General features: G+C 56.8%; 1 protein-coding gene across 1 annotated transcript in view; it reads left to right on the top strand.

Moving 5' to 3' along the window:
* LOC144952016 (suppressor of tumorigenicity 14 protein homolog) overlaps nucleotides 1-20,052 on the top strand; it is a 79,248-nt gene that overhangs the window by 53,094 nt on the left and 6,102 nt on the right. The window contains 8 exon segments of the mRNA XM_078882406.1: nucleotides 2,498-2,628; nucleotides 4,770-4,874; nucleotides 5,482-5,589; nucleotides 8,689-8,821; nucleotides 11,693-11,814; nucleotides 13,434-13,617; nucleotides 19,778-19,841; nucleotides 19,843-20,002. Coding sequence (XP_078738532.1) covers nucleotides 2,498-2,628; nucleotides 4,770-4,874; nucleotides 5,482-5,589; nucleotides 8,689-8,821; nucleotides 11,693-11,814; nucleotides 13,434-13,617; nucleotides 19,778-19,841; nucleotides 19,843-20,002 — 1,007 coding nt within the window.

The following is a 20,052-nucleotide window of genomic DNA, read 5'->3' as shown; positions in this document are numbered from 1 at the left end:
ACCAGGGCGGCCATGACACCCAAGTTGACCAGGGCGGCCATGACACCCAAGTTGACCAGGGCGGCCGTGAAGCCCAAGTTGACCAGGGCGGCCATGACACCCAAGTTGACCAGGGCGGCCATGACACCCAAGTTGACCAGGGCGGCCATGACACCCAAGTTGACCAGGGCGGCCATGACACCAAGTTGACCAGGGCGGCCGTGACGCCCAAGTTGACCAGGGCGGCCATGACACCCAAGTTGACCAGGGCGGCCATGACACCCAAGTTGACCAGGGCGGCCATGACACCAAGTTGACCAGGGTGGCCATGACACCCAAGTTGACCAGGGCGGCCATGACACCCAAGTTGACCAGGGCGGCCATGACACCAAGTTGACCAGGGCGGCCGTGACGCCCAAGTTGACCAGGGCGGCCATGACACCCAAGTTGACCAGGGCGGCCATGACACCAAGTTGACCAGGGCGGCCATGACACCCAAGTTGACCAGGGCGGCCATGACACCCAAGTTGACCAGGGCGGCCATGACACCAAGTTGACCAGGGCGGCCATGACACCCAAGTTGACCAGGGCGGCCGTGACGCCCAAGTTGACCAGGGCGGCCATGACACCCAAGTTGACCAGGGCGGCCATGACACCCAAGTTGACCAGGGTGGCCGTGACGCCCAAGTTGACCAGGGCGGCCATGACACCCAAGTTGACCAGGGTGGCCGTGACGCCCAAGTTGACCAGGGCGGCCATGACACCCAAGTTGACCAGGGCGGCCGTGACGCCCAAGTTGACCAGGGCGGCCATGACACCCAAGTTGACCAGGGTGGCCGTGACGCCCAAGTTGACCAGGGCGGCCATGACACCCAAGTTGACCAGGGTGGCCGTGACACCCAAGTTGACCAGGGTGGCCATGACACCCAAGTTGACCAGGGCGGCCATGACGCCCAAGTTGACCAGGGTGGCCATGACACCCAAGTTGACCAGGGCGGCCATGACACCCAAGTTGACCAGGGCGGCCATGACACCCAAGTTTACCAGGGCGGCCATGACACCCAAGTTTACCAGGGCGGCCATGACACCCAAGTTTACCAGGGCGGCCATGACACCCAAGTTGACCAGGGCGGCCATGACACCCAAGTTGACCAGGGCGGCCATGACACCCAAGTTCACCAGGGCGGCCATGACACCCAAGTTGACCAGGGCGGCCATGACACCCAAGTTGACCAGGGCGGCCATGACACCCAAGTTGACCAGGGCGGCCATGACACCCAAGTTGACCAGGGCGGCCATGACACCCAAGTTGACCAGGGCGGCCATGACACCCAAGTTCACCAGGGCGGCCATGACACCCAAGTTGACCAGGGCGGCCATGACACCCAAGTTGACCAGGGCGGCCATGACACCCAAGTTGACCAGGGTGGCCGTGACGCCCAAGTTGACCAGGGCGGCCATGACACCCAAGTTGACCAGGGCGGCCGTGACGCCCAAGTTAACCAGGGCAGCCATGACACCCAAGTTGACCAGGGCAGCCATGACACCCAAGTTAACCAGGGCAGCCATGACACCCAAGTTAACCAGGGCGGCCATGACACCAAGTTGACCAGGGCGGCCATGACACCCAAGTTGACCAGGGTGGCCGTGACGCCCAAGTTGACCAGGGCGGCCATGACACCCAAGTTGACCAGGGCAGCCATGACACCCAAGTTGACCAGGGTGGCCGTGACGCCCAAGTTGACCAGGGCGGCCATGACACCCAAGTTGACCAGGGCAGCCATGACACCCAAGTTAACCAGGGCGGCCATGACACCAAGTTAACCAGGGCGGCCATGACACCCAAGTTGACCAGGGTGGCCGTGACGCCCAAGTTGACCAGTGCGGCCATGACAGCCAAGTTAACCAGGTCAGCCATGACACCTAAGTTAAACAGGGCGGCCATGATACCCAAGTTGACCAAGGCGGCCATGACACCCAAGTTAACCAGGGCGGCCGTGACGCCCAAGTTGACCAGGGCGGCCATGACACCCAAGTTAACCAGGGCGGCCGTGACGCCAAGTTGACCAGGGCGGCCCGCCAACGTCATCGTCGTTGTCATCGTCATCGGCTGATCACGATGATGATTACGATGTTGATGATGATGATCACGATGATGATCACGATGATGATCACGATGATGATCACGATGATGATGATGACGATGATGATGACGAGGATGATGATGATGATGACGACGACGATGATGACGATGATGATGCTGATGACGATGACGACGATGACGACGACGATGGTGATGCTGACGATGATGATGCTGACGATGATGATGATGACGATGATGATGCTGATGACGATGACGACAATGATGACGACGATGATGATGCTGATGATGATGATGCTGACAATGATGATGCGGACGATGATGCTGACGATGATGCTGACGATGATGACGATAATGACGATAACGACGATGATGATGATGCTGACCCTGCGTGTGTGTGTGCGCATGCGTTGCCAGGTACTGCAGCGACCAGCCCACGTTTGTGGCCATCAGCAGTGGCCCCTCGCTGGAGGTGAAGTTCCACTCGGACGAATCCTACTCGGACCGCGGCTTCGTCGCCGAGTACACGGCCTACCAGCCCGACAACCGTGAGTCCTGCCTCGCCTAGTCAGTGTGTGTGTGTGGTGTCTGTGCGTGTGTGGTGTCCGTTTGTGTGTGCATGGTGTGTGTGTATGTGCGTGGTGTGTGTGTGTGTGTATGTGCAGTGCTTGGTGTGTGTGTGCGGTGCGTGGTGTGTGTGTGTGTGTGTGGTGTCCGTATCTGGCAAAAACAAACCCCTACCACCTCGTTGGTGCCGAACGACAACGCTGTGGTGGTCAATGCCGTGGGGGGAGGGTCAATTTTAATTGGCCATTCCCCCTCATGGTGTTGTCACCACCACAGCAGCCAAATGGGGGCTCTGGACGGGTGCAAGGGGCTGGTAACCCCTCCACCTTCAATTAATTACCACAAAACCACGATTTTTAAATGTTATAAAGCTTGTGCCGGAGGCACCGGGAGGACAGGCGATTATGACGTCTCCTGGCCAAACCCCATTTGGCGGAGCCAGGAGACTGAATCCTTACTCTCGGGGCTCCTCCAGAAACAACAAAAAACCACTTTGTGTGGCCACGTGCAATGTTCGAACGCTCACTGTAGAGGAGAGGCTGCCACTCCTCCGTCGGGAGCTGGACTGGTATTGCCTGGATCTCTGTGGTTTTCAGGAGGTCCGGTGGACCGGCTCTGGCTCCTGCCACCATGTGTTGGAGAGCCAGGCCACAACAATTGCTGTCGCCTGATGAAGCTAGTCAGAATTACTGGCAAAACGTCGTGCTTAGATTGTAAATGTTGTGGCTTGGCTCTCCAGCGCACCGGTTAGTGCTGTACTAGTATACTACACTATACACTACACTATACACTACACTATACACTACACTATACACTACACTATACACTACACTATACACTACACTATACACTACACTATACACTACACTATACACTACTATACTATACACTCCACTATACACTACACTATACACTCCACTATACACTCCACTATACACTACACTATACACGACACTATACACTACACTATACACTACACTATACACTACACTATACACTACACTATACACTACACTATACACGACACTATACACGACACTATACACTACACTACTATACACTACACTATACACTACACTAAACACTACACTATACACTGCTATACACTACACTATACACTAGTGCTGTACTAGTACAGTACACTATACACGACACTATACACTCCACTATACACTACATTATACACTACACTATACACTACACTACTATACACTACACTACTATACACTACACTACACTTTACACTACGCTATACACTATACAATACACTATACACTACACTACTATACACTACACTATACACTACACTACTATACACTACACTGTACACTACACTATACACTACACTATACACTACACTATACACTGTACACTACACTATACACTACACTATACACTACACTACTATACACTACACTACTATACACTACACTACTATACACTACACTACTATACACTACACTATACACTACACTATACACTACACTATACACTACACTATACACTACACTATACACTACACTATACACTACACTATACACTACACTATACACTACACTATACACTAGTGCTGTACTAGTAACGAATTGGCATCTTCTGTTGACGTGACAACCCTTACTAGTTGGATGTGTCGGGTGGTGGTGGGTTTTAACGACACATTTAGATATTCACGCGATCTAACCCCAAAAAACGTCTATTATGGATGATATTCGTCGTGAAAGCCTACGTGTTAAACTGTGTTTGGTGTCTGTGTGTGTGTCTGTGTGTGTCTGTGTGTGTGTGTCTGTGTGTGTGGTGTCTGTGTGTGTGTTTGTGGTGTCTGTGTGTGTGTGTGGGTTGTGTGTGTGGGTTGTGTGTGTGGGTTGTGTGTGTTTGTGGTGTCTGTGTGTGTCTGTGTGTGGGTGTGTGTGTCTGTGTGTGGGTGTGTGTCTGTGTGTGGTGTCTGTGTGTGTCGTGTCTGTGTGTGTGTGTGTCTGTGTCTGTGTGTGTGTGGTGTCCGTGCCACCCACCTCCTCGTGCGCCACAGTGCCGGCCTTCATAGGTGCTACTCGCTAACAGCACTTGCCCCAACAGTCTGTTCAGGCTATAACGGGGACCTTTATCTGTTTGTGTCTGTGTGTAGCGTGTCCCGGGATGTTCACGTGCAACTCGGGACTCTGCCTGGTGCAGAGCCGCCAGTGCGACGGTTGGAACGACTGCGGAGACCTCAGCGATGAGAACAACTGCGGTGAATCATCACCTCCCCTCCCTCCCCCGCTCCCTCCCCTCCCCTCCCTCCGCTTCCTCCACTCCCTCCTTGCCTCCCTCCCCTCATCCCTCCCCTCATCCCTCCCTCCCCTCCTCCCTCCCCTCCCTCCCCTCCCTCCCTCCGCTTCCTACACTCCCTGCTTGCTTGCCTCCCTCCCCTCCTCCCTCCCTCCCGTTCTCCTTCTCGCCACTCCCTCTGCTCTCTCCACTCCCTCTTTGCCTCCCTCCCACCTCCCCTCTCTCCTTCCCCTACTCCCTCCCTCCCCTCTGCTTCCTACACTCCCTCCTTGCCTCCCTCCTCTCCTCCCTCCTCTCCTCCCTCCTCTCCTCCCTCCCCTCCTCCCTCCCTCCCCTCCTCCCTCCTTGCGCTCCCCTCCGTGTGCTTGACCGTGCGTGTGTGTCTGCGTGTGCGTGTCTGCGTGTGCGTCTGCGTGTGTCTGCGTGTCTGCATCTGCGTGTCTGCGTGTGTCTGCCTGCGTGTTTGCGTGTGTGTCTGCGTGTCTGCGTGTCTGCGTGTCTGCGTGTCTGCGTGTGCGTGTGTGCGTGTCTGCGTGTGCCCGCCCGCCTGCCTGCCGGCGCTGGCTCAGAGTGCGGGGCTGACCAGTTCTCCTGCGCCAACGGCCTGTGCAAGCCCAAGATGTGGATGTGCGACCGCGTCAACGACTGCGGAGACTTCAGCGACGAGAAAGAATGCCGTGAGCAGGGGGCCCAGGGTGGAGGGGGGGGGTCACACGTGGAGGGGGTCACGGGAGGGGGGGGGGGTCATGCAGGGGGGGGGAAGGGGACGGGGGGGGTCGCCTGGTTTACAGGAGGTCGTGGGTTCGATCCCGACTCTGACGACGCATGCTGTATAATTTGGAGTTTTCGTGTCTCTTTCTCTCTCCCCGTGGTCGCGTGGATTTTTCTCCGGGTCCTCCGGTTTTTCCCTCCACGTTTAGAATCGACGTCATCATGCGTTGAGAGTATTTGATGATGACGATGATGAAGCCGCCACTTCGTTGAACTATCATTTGTGATGACCAGGTCTCTTCTGAAAAAGGGCTGCATAGCTCAGTGAGGCTTACCTGGTAACATAAAAATGGTGGTAGTGGTGTGGCGGTGGTGGTAGTGCTGGAGGTATCATTTTGTTTGTGTGTGTGTGTTAAGCGTGTGTTGATAACCTCGCTGTGTCTGTATGTTAAGCGTGTATTGATAGGATCCCCATCTCTGCGTGTGTCTGTGCGTCTCTGTGCCTATCTCGTGGTGCCAGACAGGCAACGCTGTCGTGGGCAGTGCTGTGGGGGGAGGGCCAATTTCGATTGGCCTTTCCCCTCATGACGTTTGTGACCACCACAGCGGCCAAAAGGTTGCTCTGGACGGGTGCGAGGGGCTGGGAACCCCTCCACATTCAATTAATTACCGCTAAACCACGACAGAAAATGTTAATTAATAAGCTTGTGCCGGAGGCCCTGGGGGGACAGGCGTCTATGACGTCTCCTGGCCAAACCCCATTTGGCGGAGCCAGGAGATTGAATCCTTACCCTCGGGGCTCCTCCAGAAACAACAAAAAACCACTACGGTTGGCCACGTGGAATGTTCGAACCCTCACTGTGGAGGAGAGGCTGCCACTCTATCGGGAGCTGGACTGGTACCGCCTGGATCTCCGTGGTATTCAGGAGGTCCGGAGAACAAAAGAATGAAGGGGGCGTGGGAGCGCGGTGGTGAGGTGTGGGAAGCTGTAAGCCCCAGGCTACTTTTGGCTCGCCTTCCCATCAACTAGAGGCGAGGAGTGGTGGTTGTGGTTACTTATGCCTCCACTGAAGATGAACATCCGTGGAGGGATGCAGGCAAGGCCGATGAGTCGGATGCCTTTTATGACCTCCTATCACAGGTGCTAGCTAAAGTGGCCCCTCGTGATAGAGTAATCTTGATGGGTGACTTCAATGCCCGAGTTGGTCATGATGCTGGCACCTGGTCTGGAATGATTGGAAGGCATGGGCCAGATTAGCACAATAACAACGGCAGGAGGCTGCTAGATTTTTGTGCAGCCCATGGGCTTGTAATTACCAACACGCTGTTCTGGCATCGGTGCGTCCACACAACATCATGGATGCATGCCGGGTCCAAGCAAGAACATCAGATGGACTATATAGTGACGTAACAGTGGATGCGGGCCCATGTCGGTCCTGCACAGATGCCATATATTCTGTCCATCTGCTACAGCAGAGGTGTAGGGAATTCCAACAAGACCTACATCTCTGCTTTATTGACCTGGTCAAGGCCTATGATACCATCAGTAGGCCTGGGCTCTGGATTGTTTTTCGTGCTTTCGGAGTCCCTGACCCTCTGCTCACGGTCATTAAGGACCTTCATGATGGTGAGGGGCCCGGGTAAAACTACGTGGCCGGGAGTCGAAGCCATTCCCTGTTCACCTTGGGGTGCGACAGGGATGTCCTCTGGCTCCCACATTATTTAACATCTATTTTGACCACGTAGTTTGTGAAGCCTTCAATCGCTGTACCGGAGGAATTTCCATCTGGTACAGATACAATGGGAGACTGATCGATGCCCGGGTGCAGTCAAGGGATGGCTCCTTATTGCTCAACCACGTTATGTATGCCGATGATTTGGTAATTGCTGCTCACTCAGAGGAGGAGTTGGAGGCGCTGCTGCTGAACTTGGAGCTTGGCACCAAGAGGTGGGGCCTTACCATCAGCCCCACCAAAACTAAGCAACTGCCTGGGTATATTGTACCATCAGACACTCCACCCCCACAACTCCCATTCGGCGATGGGGCAGTAGTGGAGAGAGTGGAGAGTTTCCATTACCTGGGCATTGTGCTCATGTCCAGCTCTGGTTTAACAGCAGAGGTCTCACTCCAAATCAATCGAGTGGCATTATATTTTCATCGGTTGCATAACTCTTTGTGGAAGCTACCTGGTCTGTCGCTCCGCACGAAGCTTCAGGTCTTCTCGGCCACAGCCATTCCCTCCCTTCTCTACGCTTGTGAAACGTGGACCCCCCTAATGGAACATCTTCGCTGGTTGGAAACATTTAGGCTGGCCTGCCTACGATCCATCCTGGGTTTAACCTGCAGGCTGGATTGTGTGAGGAGCTCAAAAATCCTTGAAAGATCTGGGCAAAGTACCATCATTGAGCTCCTCCGGCAGGCAAGGCTGCGGTGGCTAGGTCATGTAGCCCGCATGCCCAGCCACCGCATGCCTAAACAGCTTTTGTTCGGCTGGATCAAGGGGGCTAAACGGGCGCGGCATGGGCTGGAGAAGAGATGGAGTGATGTGGTACAGGAGGACGTGGAGCTGAGTGGACTATCCAATGACTGGTACCAGCGGTGTTAGGATCGACCTTTTTGGAGGAGGCTCGTGAAGGACGCTACTGGCCAGTTGGAGGCAGTCGCCCTCCAACAACAACGGAGGGTGGAGGAGCGATGCTCACAACAACAAGCGGAGAGCCGGGTGGCTAAAGCACAGCAAGTTGGCACCGTAGGGGGCACAGGTGGTGCATCAGCCACTCGTCTCAGTCAGTTGACCCGTGGCATCTGGGTCTGCCCCGTGACCTCCTGCCAGCAGGTGTTTGACACTTCACGTGGCCTCAATGTGTACATAGCCTGGCACAAGCGTCGTGGTGACATCACCGCCACTTAGTGGCGAATGGCGGTATTGATGGCATCGCCGTCTCTGCGTGTGTCTGTGCGTGTCTGCGTGTGCATGCGTGTCTGCGTGTGCGTGCGTGTCTGCGTGTGTCTGTGCGTGTCTGCGTGTGCGTGCGTGTCTGCGTGTGCGTGTGTGCGTGCTCAGGATGCAACGCGACCGACTTCAAGTGCAACAACGGCAAGTGCGTGGCCAACGCGCTCAAGTGCAACAACAAGAACGACTGCGGTGACAGCAGCGATGAGGCCTCCTGCCCAGGCTGTGAGTGCCGGAGGGAGCCGTAGACTCAGCACTGCACAGTAGACTCAACGCTGCCCATAGACTCAGCACTGCACCATAGACTCAGCACTGAGACTCAGCAATGCACCATAGACTCCACACTGCCCCATAGACTCAACACTGAGACTCAGCACTGCACCATAGACTCAACACTGTACCATAGACTTAGCACTGCCCATAGACTCAGCACTGCACCGTAGACTCAACACTGCACCGTAGACTTAGCACTGCCCATAGACTCAGCACTGCACCATAGACTCAGCACTGCACCATAGACTCAGCACTGCACCATAGACTCAACACTGCACCGTAGACTCAGCGCTGCACCATAGACTCAACGCTGCACCATAGACTCAACACTGTACCATAGACTCAGCACTGCACCGTAGACTCAACACTGTACCATAGACTTAACACTGCACCATAGACTCAGCACTGCACCATAGACTCAGCACTGCACCATAGACTCAGCACTGCCAATAGACTCAATACTGCACCATAGACTCAACACTGCACCATAGACTCAACACTGCACCATAGACTCAACACTGCCCATAGCCTCAGCACTGCACCATAGACTCAACACTGCACCATAGACTCAACACTGCCCATAGACTCAGCACTGCACCATAGACTCAACACTGCCCATAGACTCAACACTGCACCATAGACTCAACACTGCCCCATAGACTCAACACTGAGACTCAGCACTGCACCATAGACTCAACACTGCACCATAGACTCAGCACTGCCCATAGACTCAGCACTGCCCATAGACTCAACACTGCCCGGAGACTCAACACTGCCCATAGACTCAACACTGCACCATAGACTCAACACTGCACCATAGACTCAGCACTGCCCATAGACTCAGCACTGCCCATAGACTCAACACTGCACCATAGACTCAAAACTGCACCATAGACTCAACACTGCACCATCGGCTCAACACTGCCCGTAGACTCAACACTGCACCATAGACTCAGCCCTGCCCATAGACTCAGCACTGCCCATAGACTCAACACTGCACCATAGACTCAGCACTGCCCATAGACTCAACACTGCACCATAGACTCAACACTGCACCATAGACTCAGCACTGCCCATAGACTCAGCACTGCCCATAGACTCAACACTGCACCATAGACTCAAAACTGCACCATAGACTCAGCACTGCCCATAGACTCAACACTGCACCATAGACTCAACACTGCACCATAGACTCAACACTGCACCATCGGCTCAACACTGCCCGTAGACTCAACACTGCCCGTAGACTCAACACGGCACCATAGACTCAACACTGCCCGGAGACTCAACACTGCCCATAGACTCAACACTGCCTATAGACTCAACACTGCACCGTAGACTCAGCACTGCCCATAGACTCAACACTGCACCATAGACTCAACACTGCACCATAGACTCAACACTGCACCATAGACTCAACACTGCACCATAGACTCAACACTGCCTATAGACTCAGCACTGCACCGTAGACTCAGCACTGCACCATAGACTCAACACTGTCCATAGACTCAACACTGTCCATAGACTCGACACTGCAGTAGTTTAGCGTACAGGAGTGTAGTGTCTAGTAGAGTATATAGTAGTGTACAGTAGTGTAGTGTACAGTAGTGTAGTGTACAGCAGTGTATAGTAGTGTACAGTAGTGTAGTGTATAGTGTAGTGTACAGTAGTGTATAGTAGTGTATAGTAGTGTACAGTAGTGTACAGTAGTGTATAGTAGTGTAAAGTAGTGTAGTGTATAGTAGTGTATAGTAGTGTGCAGTAGCGTAGTGTATAGTAGTGTACAGTAGTGTAGTGTACAGTGGTGTACAGTAGTGTAGTGTATAGTGGTGTACAGTAGTGTATAGTGGTGTACAGTAGTGTACAGTAGTGTACAGTGGTGTATAGTGGTGTACAGTAGTGTACAGTAGTGTAGTGTACAGCAGTGTATAGTAGTGTACAGTAGTGTAGTGTATAGTGTAGTGTATAGTGTAGTGTATAGTGGTGTACAGTAGTGTAGTGTATAGTGTAGTGTATAGTGGTGTACAGTAGTGTAGTGTATAGTAGTGTACAGTAGTGTAGTGTATAGTAGTGTAGTGTATAGTGTAGTGTGTAGTGTAGTGTGTAGTAGTGTAGTGCCTCCCACTTACCGACCATTCTCCTATATCCTCGTCTGATGATGATTGCTTGTGTTGCAATTGAAACGTCGTGGTTTGTTTTATCTTATTTCTACCCACGTGAATTTACTGAAAGAACCAAAGAGTATGGATTCCTGCAGTCATTGAAAGCTTCAAATCAAGATTTGACCATTCGCCTGTTAACATCAGACTGTCATAGGCACATTAAATATTAATGCATTGATTTACTGTGTTTCTCCTAATATGACGTGTTTATAATGCGGTAAGTATATTCATCGATTAATATCCACCATTTAAATATGATCAAGTACGTTTTTTTGGGCTGAAAAAAAATGGGGGGGGGGGGGGGGTGGTGGTGGTGGTTGCTTCCGATACCATTCCGATACCATCGGAACGAATGAAACCCCTCCGCTCCGTGTAACCACAATCACCGTCGTTGTGAGAAGGGCGTTCTCCTGTGCCCCACCACAATATTCTACACATGCCCAGGAGGGGGGTGGGGGGGGGGGCGGTGGCCGCAGCAGTTTCGTGGAACCAATCGTCGTCATTAAGAGGAGGAGATGGAGGAGAGGAAGATTCTCCGGAATTTTGTTGGCAGGAGTGAAGACCGCTTTGGGTTTGTCTGTCCCCCCATCCGCGCCCCCCTCCCCTGCCCCCCCTCCCCTGCACCCCTCCCCTGCCCCCCTCCCCTGCCCCCCTCACCCTGCCCCTCCGCCCGAGGGCAGCCGGGACCAGCAGTGCACGGCCTTCAACTACAAGTGCACGGACGGCAAGTGCCCCAGCAAGCTGAACCTGGAGTGTGACGGGGAGAAGGACTGCGCCGACGGCGGGGACGAAGCCAACTGCCGTGGGTCACCCCACCACAACTCACCAGCACAACCAGCACCACCAGCACCACCACCCACCACTACCACCACCGCCACCGCCACCACCACCACCATCATCCCCACCACCACCACAACCCACCAGCACCACAACCCACCGCCATCACCAGCACCACCACCACCACAACCCACCGCCATCACCAGCACCACCACCATCACCACAACCCACCGCACGACCACCGCACCACCACCACTGCCACCAGCACCCATCACCACCACCACCACTATCACCACCACCACCCGCCAGACTCGCACAGAGACGCGTAGACACACGCAGAGACCCAGAGACACACAGAGACCCATAGACACACACAGAGACCCACAGGCTCACATAGAGACCCACAGACTTGCGTAGACACACATGGACCCACAGATGCACACAGATCCAGAGACACACAGAGACCCATAGAGACACACAGAGACCCATAGAGAAACACAGAGACCCATAGAGACACACATAAACCCTCAGACACACACAGAGACCCACAGACACACACAGAGACCCACAGACTCGCACAGAGACCCACAGGACACACACAGAGACCCACAGACTTGCGTAGACACACATGGACCCACAGGTGCACACAGATCCAGAGACACACAGAGACCGACAGACACGCACAGAGACCCAGAGACCCAAAGAGACCCACAGACTCGCTCAGACACGCACAAACGACAAAGATTCCCCGTATGTCCTTGGCAGACTGTAGGGGCAAGTGCTGTTAGCGAGCACCTATGAAGGCCGGAATGGTACACGAGGGGGTGGGTGGCCAGCACCACGCCCGACCGCCTTTGTCTCCCCAATGGCGATGTTCACACATCGCACCAGGTACTCATTTGTGGCTGAGTCGACCTAGGGGAGGCCCAGGATCGGTTCAGATAATCGTCACCGGTGTTGGTCATGAGCGGGAATCGAACCCGGATCGCCGGGTTCATAGCGCAGCGTAGCGCTAACCGCTACAATACAGACACGTACAGAGACCCACAGACACACACAGACACGCACAGACACGCACAGACACGCACAGAGACCCACAGACACGCACAGACACGCACAGACACGCACAGAGACCCACAGACACCCACAGACACCCACAGACACCCACAGACACGCACAAACACCCACAGACACACCCACAGACACACCCACAGAGACCCACAGACACACAGACACACAGAGACCCACAGACACACAGAGACCCACAGACACACAGAGACCCACAGACACACAGAGACCCACAGACACACAGAGACCCACAGACACACAGAGACCCACAGACACACAGAGACCCACAGACACACAGAGACCCACAGACACACAGAGACCCACAGACACACACAGACACACAGAGACCCACAGACACACAGAGACCCACAGACACACAGAGACCCACAGACACACAGAGACCCACAGACACACAGAGACCCACAGACACACACAGACACACAGAGACCCACAGACACACACAGACATGCACAGACTCACACAGAGACCCACAGACACACACAGACTCACGCAGACTCACGCAGACTCACACAGACTCACAGCTCTCTCTCTCTCTCTCTCCGCGTGCACCTCCAGAGTGCGGCAACCGGCCGTACAAGCCGACGCGCATCGTGGGCGGCATGGACGCGGAGCTGGGCGAGTGGCCGTGGCAGGTGAGCCTGCACCTGCGGCGGCCCAACGCGGCGCCGGAGCACAGCTGCGGGGCCTCGCTCATCTCCAACCAGTGGCTCGTGTCGGCCGCTCACTGCTTCCAGGGACGGTGAGACACGCAGCGGCGCTCGCGATTCAGCCCAATGCACAACCAACACACCCCGCCGACACAACGACACTATACCTAGACACGACCACACTACCACGCACCCGCACCACCCCCCTCCACTATACCCACACCACTATACCCACACCACTACCGCACTACCACCCACGTACACGCGTACACGCGTACATGCGTACACACGCACACGCACACGTACACACACACACGTACACACACGTACACACGCACACGCACACGCACACGCACACACACGTACACACACGTACACACGTACACACACACGCACACGTACACACACACACGTACACACACGTACACACACACACGTACACACAACAACCGCCATTCGCCACTAAGTGGCGGTGACGTCACCACGACGCTTGTGCCAGGCCATGTGCACCCTGAGGCCACGTGAAGTGTCGAACGCCCGCTGGCAGGAGGTCACGGGGCAGACCCAGGCGCCACGGGTCGACTGACCGAGATGACCGAGACGACTGGCTGATGCACCACCTGTGCCCCCTACTGTGCCAACTTGCTGTGCTTTAGCCACCCGGCGCTCCGCTCGTTGTTGTGAGCGTCGCTCCTCCGCCCTCCGTTGTTGTTGGAGGGCGACTGCCTCCAACTGCCCAGTAGCGTCCTTCACGAGCCTCCTCTACTGAGGCCGATCTTGACACCGCTGGTACCAGTCATCGGCAAGTCCACTCAGCTCCACGTCCTCCTGTACCACATCACTCCATCTCTTCTCTAGCCCGTGCCGCGCCCGTTTAGCCCCCTCGATCCGGCCGAACAAAAGCTGTTTAGGCATGCGGTGGCTGGGCATGCGGGCTACATGACCCAGCCAACGCAGCCTTGCCTGCCGGAGGAGCTCACTGATGGGACTTTGCCCAGATCTTTCAAGGACTTGTGAGCTCCTCACACAATCCAGCCTGGTTAAACCCAGGATGGATCGTAGGCAGGCCAGCCTAAATGTTTCCAACCGGCGAAGATGCTCCACTAGGGGGGTCCACGTTTCGCAAGCGTAGAGAAGGGAGGGAATGACCGTGGCCGAGAAGACCTGAAGCTTCGTGCGGAGCGACAGACCAGGTAGCTTCCACACAGCGTTACGCAACCGACGAAAAGATATTGCCGCTCGACTGATTCGGAGTGAGACCTCTGCTGATAAACTGGAGCCGGTCATAAGCACACTGCCCAGGTATGGGAAACTCTCCACTCTCTCCACAACTGCCCCATCACCGATTGGGAGTTGGGGGGGTGGAGTGCCCGATGGTACAAAATACCCAGGCAGGTGCTTAGTTTTGGTGGGGCTGATGGTAAGGCCCCACCTCTTAGTGGCACGCTCCAGTCTCAGCAGCAGCGTCTCCAACTCCTCTTCTGAATGAGCAGCTATTACCAAATCATCGGCATACATAACGTGGTTGACCAATAGGGAGCCATCCCTTGATCGCACCCGGGCGTCGATCAGCCTCCCATTATATCTGTACCAAATGGTAATTCCCCCGGTACAGCTATTGAAGGCTTCACGAACTACGCAGTCGAAATAGATGTTAAATAATGTGGGAGCCAGAGGACATCCCTGTCGCACCCCAAGGTGTACAGGGAAAGGCTCCGACTCCCGGCCACGTAGTTTTACCCGGGCCCGCTCACCATCATGAAGGTCCTTAATGATCGTGAGCAGAGGGTCAGGGACTCCGAAAGCACGAAGAACAACCCAGAGCCCAGTCCGACTGATGGTATCATAGGCCTTGACCAGGTCAATAAAGCAGAGATGTAGGTCTTTTTGGAATTCCCTACACCTCTGCTGTAGCAGACGGACAGAAAATATGGCATCTGTGCAGGACCGCCCTTTCCTGAAACCGCATTGGGGCTCCGCAAGCCTCTCCTCAGCGTGCCTAGCAAGGCGATGTTGAATAATCCTTGCCAGGACCTTACCCGGCACACTGAGGAGTGAGATGCCCCTGTAGTTGTTACAGTCGGTACGGTCCCCCTTCTTAAAGAGGGTGACCACCAGGGCATCCTTCCAGTCCCTGCGGAACCCGTCCAGTGGTCCATACTGTTGTTATGATGTCATAATAGGGCAGTCTGTGCACAAACGCCACCCTCCCTCAGCATTTCGCTTGGGAGATCATCTCTGCCCGGTGCCTTCCCTGGTCTCAGACTCCGGATCGCCCTCAGTACTTCCTCAAACAGCTGGTACCTCAGCCAGCCACTCACAGGGGGTGACCTCTTCCAATATTTGAGGCACCGCAGCCTCAGCAGGGTTATCCCCCACTTTGTGCCATGATGTTTTCCTGGCGGAGAGATTTTCCCTCCCCCAGGACCTCACAGAAATGCTCAGCAAATCTGCAAACCAGTTCCTGGGGGTCGGAGATTGGATCACCGTTTTTTTCCTCTAATGATGGTAATAGGTGTGGCGCTGTAGGTTACTTTTTTGATGGAGTTAAATAGTGATTTGTGATCGCGGGCCCACTGAGGCAGACTCCATCTCCTCAGCAACCCGCGACCACCACCCATCCTTACAGCGCCTTACGGCTCTCCGAACCTCCGAGCGAAGGGCTGCGGTAAACCTCCTCATTCTCTGACGTGCGATGCTGTAGGCGATGAGAGTGGGCCCTGTCGCTTTTTCTCAATTAACCTGAACACCTCCTCCGTCAGCCAGGGTTCCCGGGGAGGTCTGGACCGCGTACCCAAAGCAGCCATTGCAGCTGCATGAGTCACAGTCTTAAACCTCGCCCATTTACCCTCGACATCAGGTGGAGTGGGGGACGATGCCAACCCCAGCTGCAAGCGATGATGAAAATTCTCGCTTGCAACTTTCATCAGTTAACTTAGACCAGGCCACTTTTGGTTGGAATGGGATCCTGGGTGTACACCCACCACCGGAGTGGAAGAATGGCAGGCGCATCTTACAGATGACTAGTCGATGGTCAGAGGGCAGATCAGCTCCACGGTAGGTCCTGGTGTCAAGGACATGGGCTCGCATCCGCTGGTCCGTCACTATGTAGTCCAGCAGATGTTCTTGCTTGGACCCGGCATGCATCCATGATGTTGTGTGGATGCGCCGATGCCGGAAGAGCGTGTTGGTAATTACAAGCCCATGGGCTGCACAAAAAATCTAGCAGCCTCCTACCGTTATTATTGAGCTGATCTGGCCCATGCCTTCCAATCACTCCAGACCAGGTGCCAGCATTCATGACCAACTCGGGCATTGAAGTCACCCAACAAGATGACTCTGTCCCGAGTGGCCACTTTAGCCAGCACCTGTGACAGGAGGTCATAGAAAGCGTCCGACTCATCGGCTTTGCCTGCATCCCTCCACGGATGTTCGTCTTCGGTGGGGGCATAAGTAACCACGACCACCACTTCCTCGCCTCTGGTTGATGGGAAGGCGAGCCCAAAGTATCCTGGGGCTTACAGCTTCCCACACCTCACCGCCACGCTCCCACGCCCCCTTCATTCTTTTGTTCAGAAGAAGAGCCACACCCTGTTGTTTGGCAGTCTCCTGCCCCGAGTAGAGGACTGTCCACCCCTCATAGTGGCAGGAGCCAGAACCGGTCCACCGGACCTCCTGAATGCCACAGAGATCCAGGCGGTACCGGTCCAGCTCCCGACAGAGGAGTGGCAGCCTCTCCTCCGCAGTGAGCGTTCAAACATTCCACGTGGCCATCCGCAATGGTTTTCGTTGTTTCTGGAGAAGCCACGGGGTTAAAATTCAATCTCCTGGCTCCGCCAAATGGGGTTTGGCCAGGAGACGTCATAAAAGCCTGACCCCCCGGGGCCTCCGGCACAAGCTTATTAATTACAGGTTTATGTTTAATTCGTAGTTTAGTGGTGGTTAATTGAAGGTGGAGGGGTTACCAGCCCCTCGCACCCGTCCAGAGCCCCCGTTTAGCCCACTGTGGTGGTCACAGACGCCATGAGGGGAGAGGCCAATGGGCATTGGCCCTCCCCCCCACAGCACTGCCCACGACAGTGTTGCCCGTCCGGCACCGCGAGGAGGTAGGAGGTTGTTTTGCCGTACACACACACACACGCACACACGTACACACACGTACACAACACGTACACACACACATGTACACACGTACACACACACACGTACACACACACATGTACACACACACACGTACACACACGCACACGCACACGTACACACACACGTACACACACACACACACGTACACACACGTACACACGTACACACACGTACACGCACACACACGTACACACACGTACACACACGTACACACACACACGTACACACACACATGTACACACACACACACGTACACACACGTACACACACACACGTACACACACACAGTTGACCGCGCGCAACCCGCCTCGTCCGTGGCAGTCGCGTTCACTCCATCCCTCACCCCCCCTAACTCCCCCCTCTCCCCCCCTCACCCCCCCTAACTCCCCCCTCTCCCCCCTCACCCCCCCTCACCCCCCCTAACTCCCCCCTCTCCCCCCCCTCACCCCCCCTAACTCCCCCCTCTCCCCCCTCACCCCCCCCTCACCCCCCCTTACCCCCCCTAACTCCCCCCTCACCCCCCCCTCACCCCCCCTCACCCCCCCTAACTCCCCCCTCACCCCCCCTCACCCCCCCCTCTCCCCCCCTCACCCCCCCTAACTCCCCCCTCACCCCCCCTAACTCCCCCTAACTCCCCCCCTCTCCCCCCCTCTCCCCCCCTCACCCGCCCTAACTCCCCCCTCACCCCCCCCTCACCCCCCTCACCCCCCTCACCCCCCCCTAACTCCCCCCCTCTCCCCCCCTCACCCCCCTCACCCCCCCTCACCCCCCGTAACTCCCCCCTCTCCCCCCCTCTCCCCCCCTCACCCCCCCTAACTCCCCCCTCTCCCCCCCCTCACCCCCCCCTCACCCCCCCTAACTCCCCCCTCTCCCCCCCTCACCCCCCCCTCACCCCCCCTCACCCCCCTAACTCCCCCCCTCTCCGCCCCTCACCCCCCCTCACCCCCCCCTTACCCCCCCTAACTCCCCCCTCACCCCCCCCCTCACCCCCCCTCACCCCCCCTAACTCCCCCCTCACCCCCCCTCACCCCCCCTCTCCCCCCCTCACCCCCCCCTAACTCCCCCCCTCACCCCCCCCTAACTCCCCCCTAACTCCCCCCTCTCCCCCCCTCTCCCCCCCTCACCCGCCCTAACTCCCCCCTCACCCCCCCTCACCCCCCCTCACCCCCCTCACCCCCCCTAACTCCCCCCCTCTCCCCCCCCTCACCCCCCTCACCCCCCCTCACCCCCCGTAACTCCCCCCTCTCCCCCCCTCTCCCCCCCTCACCCCCCCTAACTCCCCCCTCTCCCCCCCTCACCCCCCCTCACCCCCCCTAACTCCCCCCTCTCCTCCCCCTCTCCCCCCCTCACCCCCCCTCACACCCCCTAACTCCCCCCTCACCCCCCCTCACCCCCCCTCACCCCCCCTCACCCCCCCTCACCCCCCCTAACTCCCCCCTTTCCCCCCCCTCTCCCACCCCTCACTCCCCCCTCACCCCCCCTCACCCCCCCTAACTCCCCCCCTCTCCCCCCCCTCTCCCCCCCTCACCCCCCCCTAACCCCCCCTAACCCCCCCTCACCCCCCCCTAACTCCCCCCTCTCCCCCCCCTCACCCCCCTCACCCCCCCCTCACCCCCCCTCACCCCCCCCTAACTCCCCCCTCTCTCCCCCTCACCCCCCCCTCACCCCCCCTAACTCCCCCTAACTCCCCCCTCACCCCCCCTCACCCCCCCTCACCCCCCCTCACCCCCCCTAACTCCCCCCTCTCCCCCCCTCACCCCCCCTCACCCCCCCTAACTCCCCCTAACTCCCCCCTCTCCCCCCCTCACCCCCCCTCACCCCCCCCTCATCCCCCCTCACCCCCCCTCACCCCCCCTCACCCCCCCTAACTCCCCCCCTCTCCCCCCCCTCACCCCCCCTCTCCCCCCCCTCTCCCCCCCTCTCTCCCCCCTCACCCCCCCTCACCCCCCCTAACTCCCCCCTCTCCCCCCCCTCACCCCCCCTCATCCCCCCCTCACCCCCCCTAACTCCCCCCTCTCCCCCCCCTCTCCCCCCCTCACCCCCCCCTCACACCCACAGCATCAACTCGCTTCCCGAGAGCTGGTGGTGAAGCTGGGCCTGCACACGCAGAGCCGCACCGCTGGCGAGCACGGTGACGTCGTCGCTGCGCCGCGTGGTGGTGCACGACAAGTACAAACGACAACAACTACGACCACGACATCGCCGTGCTGCAGCTGGAGCAGCCCGTCGCGTTCAGCGACGTGGTGCGCCCCATCTGCCTGCCCGCCGCCACCCACGTCTTCCCCGTGGGCAAGGAGTGCTGGATCACCGGATGGGGGGCCATCACGCAGGGCGGTGAGAGGCTGGCACGTGTGTGGTGGGGGGGTGGGGGGGGAGGGGGGGTG

This window comes from Lampetra fluviatilis, chromosome 65, assembly GCF_964198595.1.
Source record: "Lampetra fluviatilis chromosome 65, kcLamFluv1.1, whole genome shotgun sequence".
In the NCBI taxonomy this organism is placed as follows: Eukaryota; Metazoa; Chordata; class Hyperoartia; order Petromyzontiformes; family Petromyzontidae; genus Lampetra; species Lampetra fluviatilis.
Note: the sequence above shows the minus strand (reverse complement) of the source record. Positions and strands in the feature narration are given on the sequence as shown.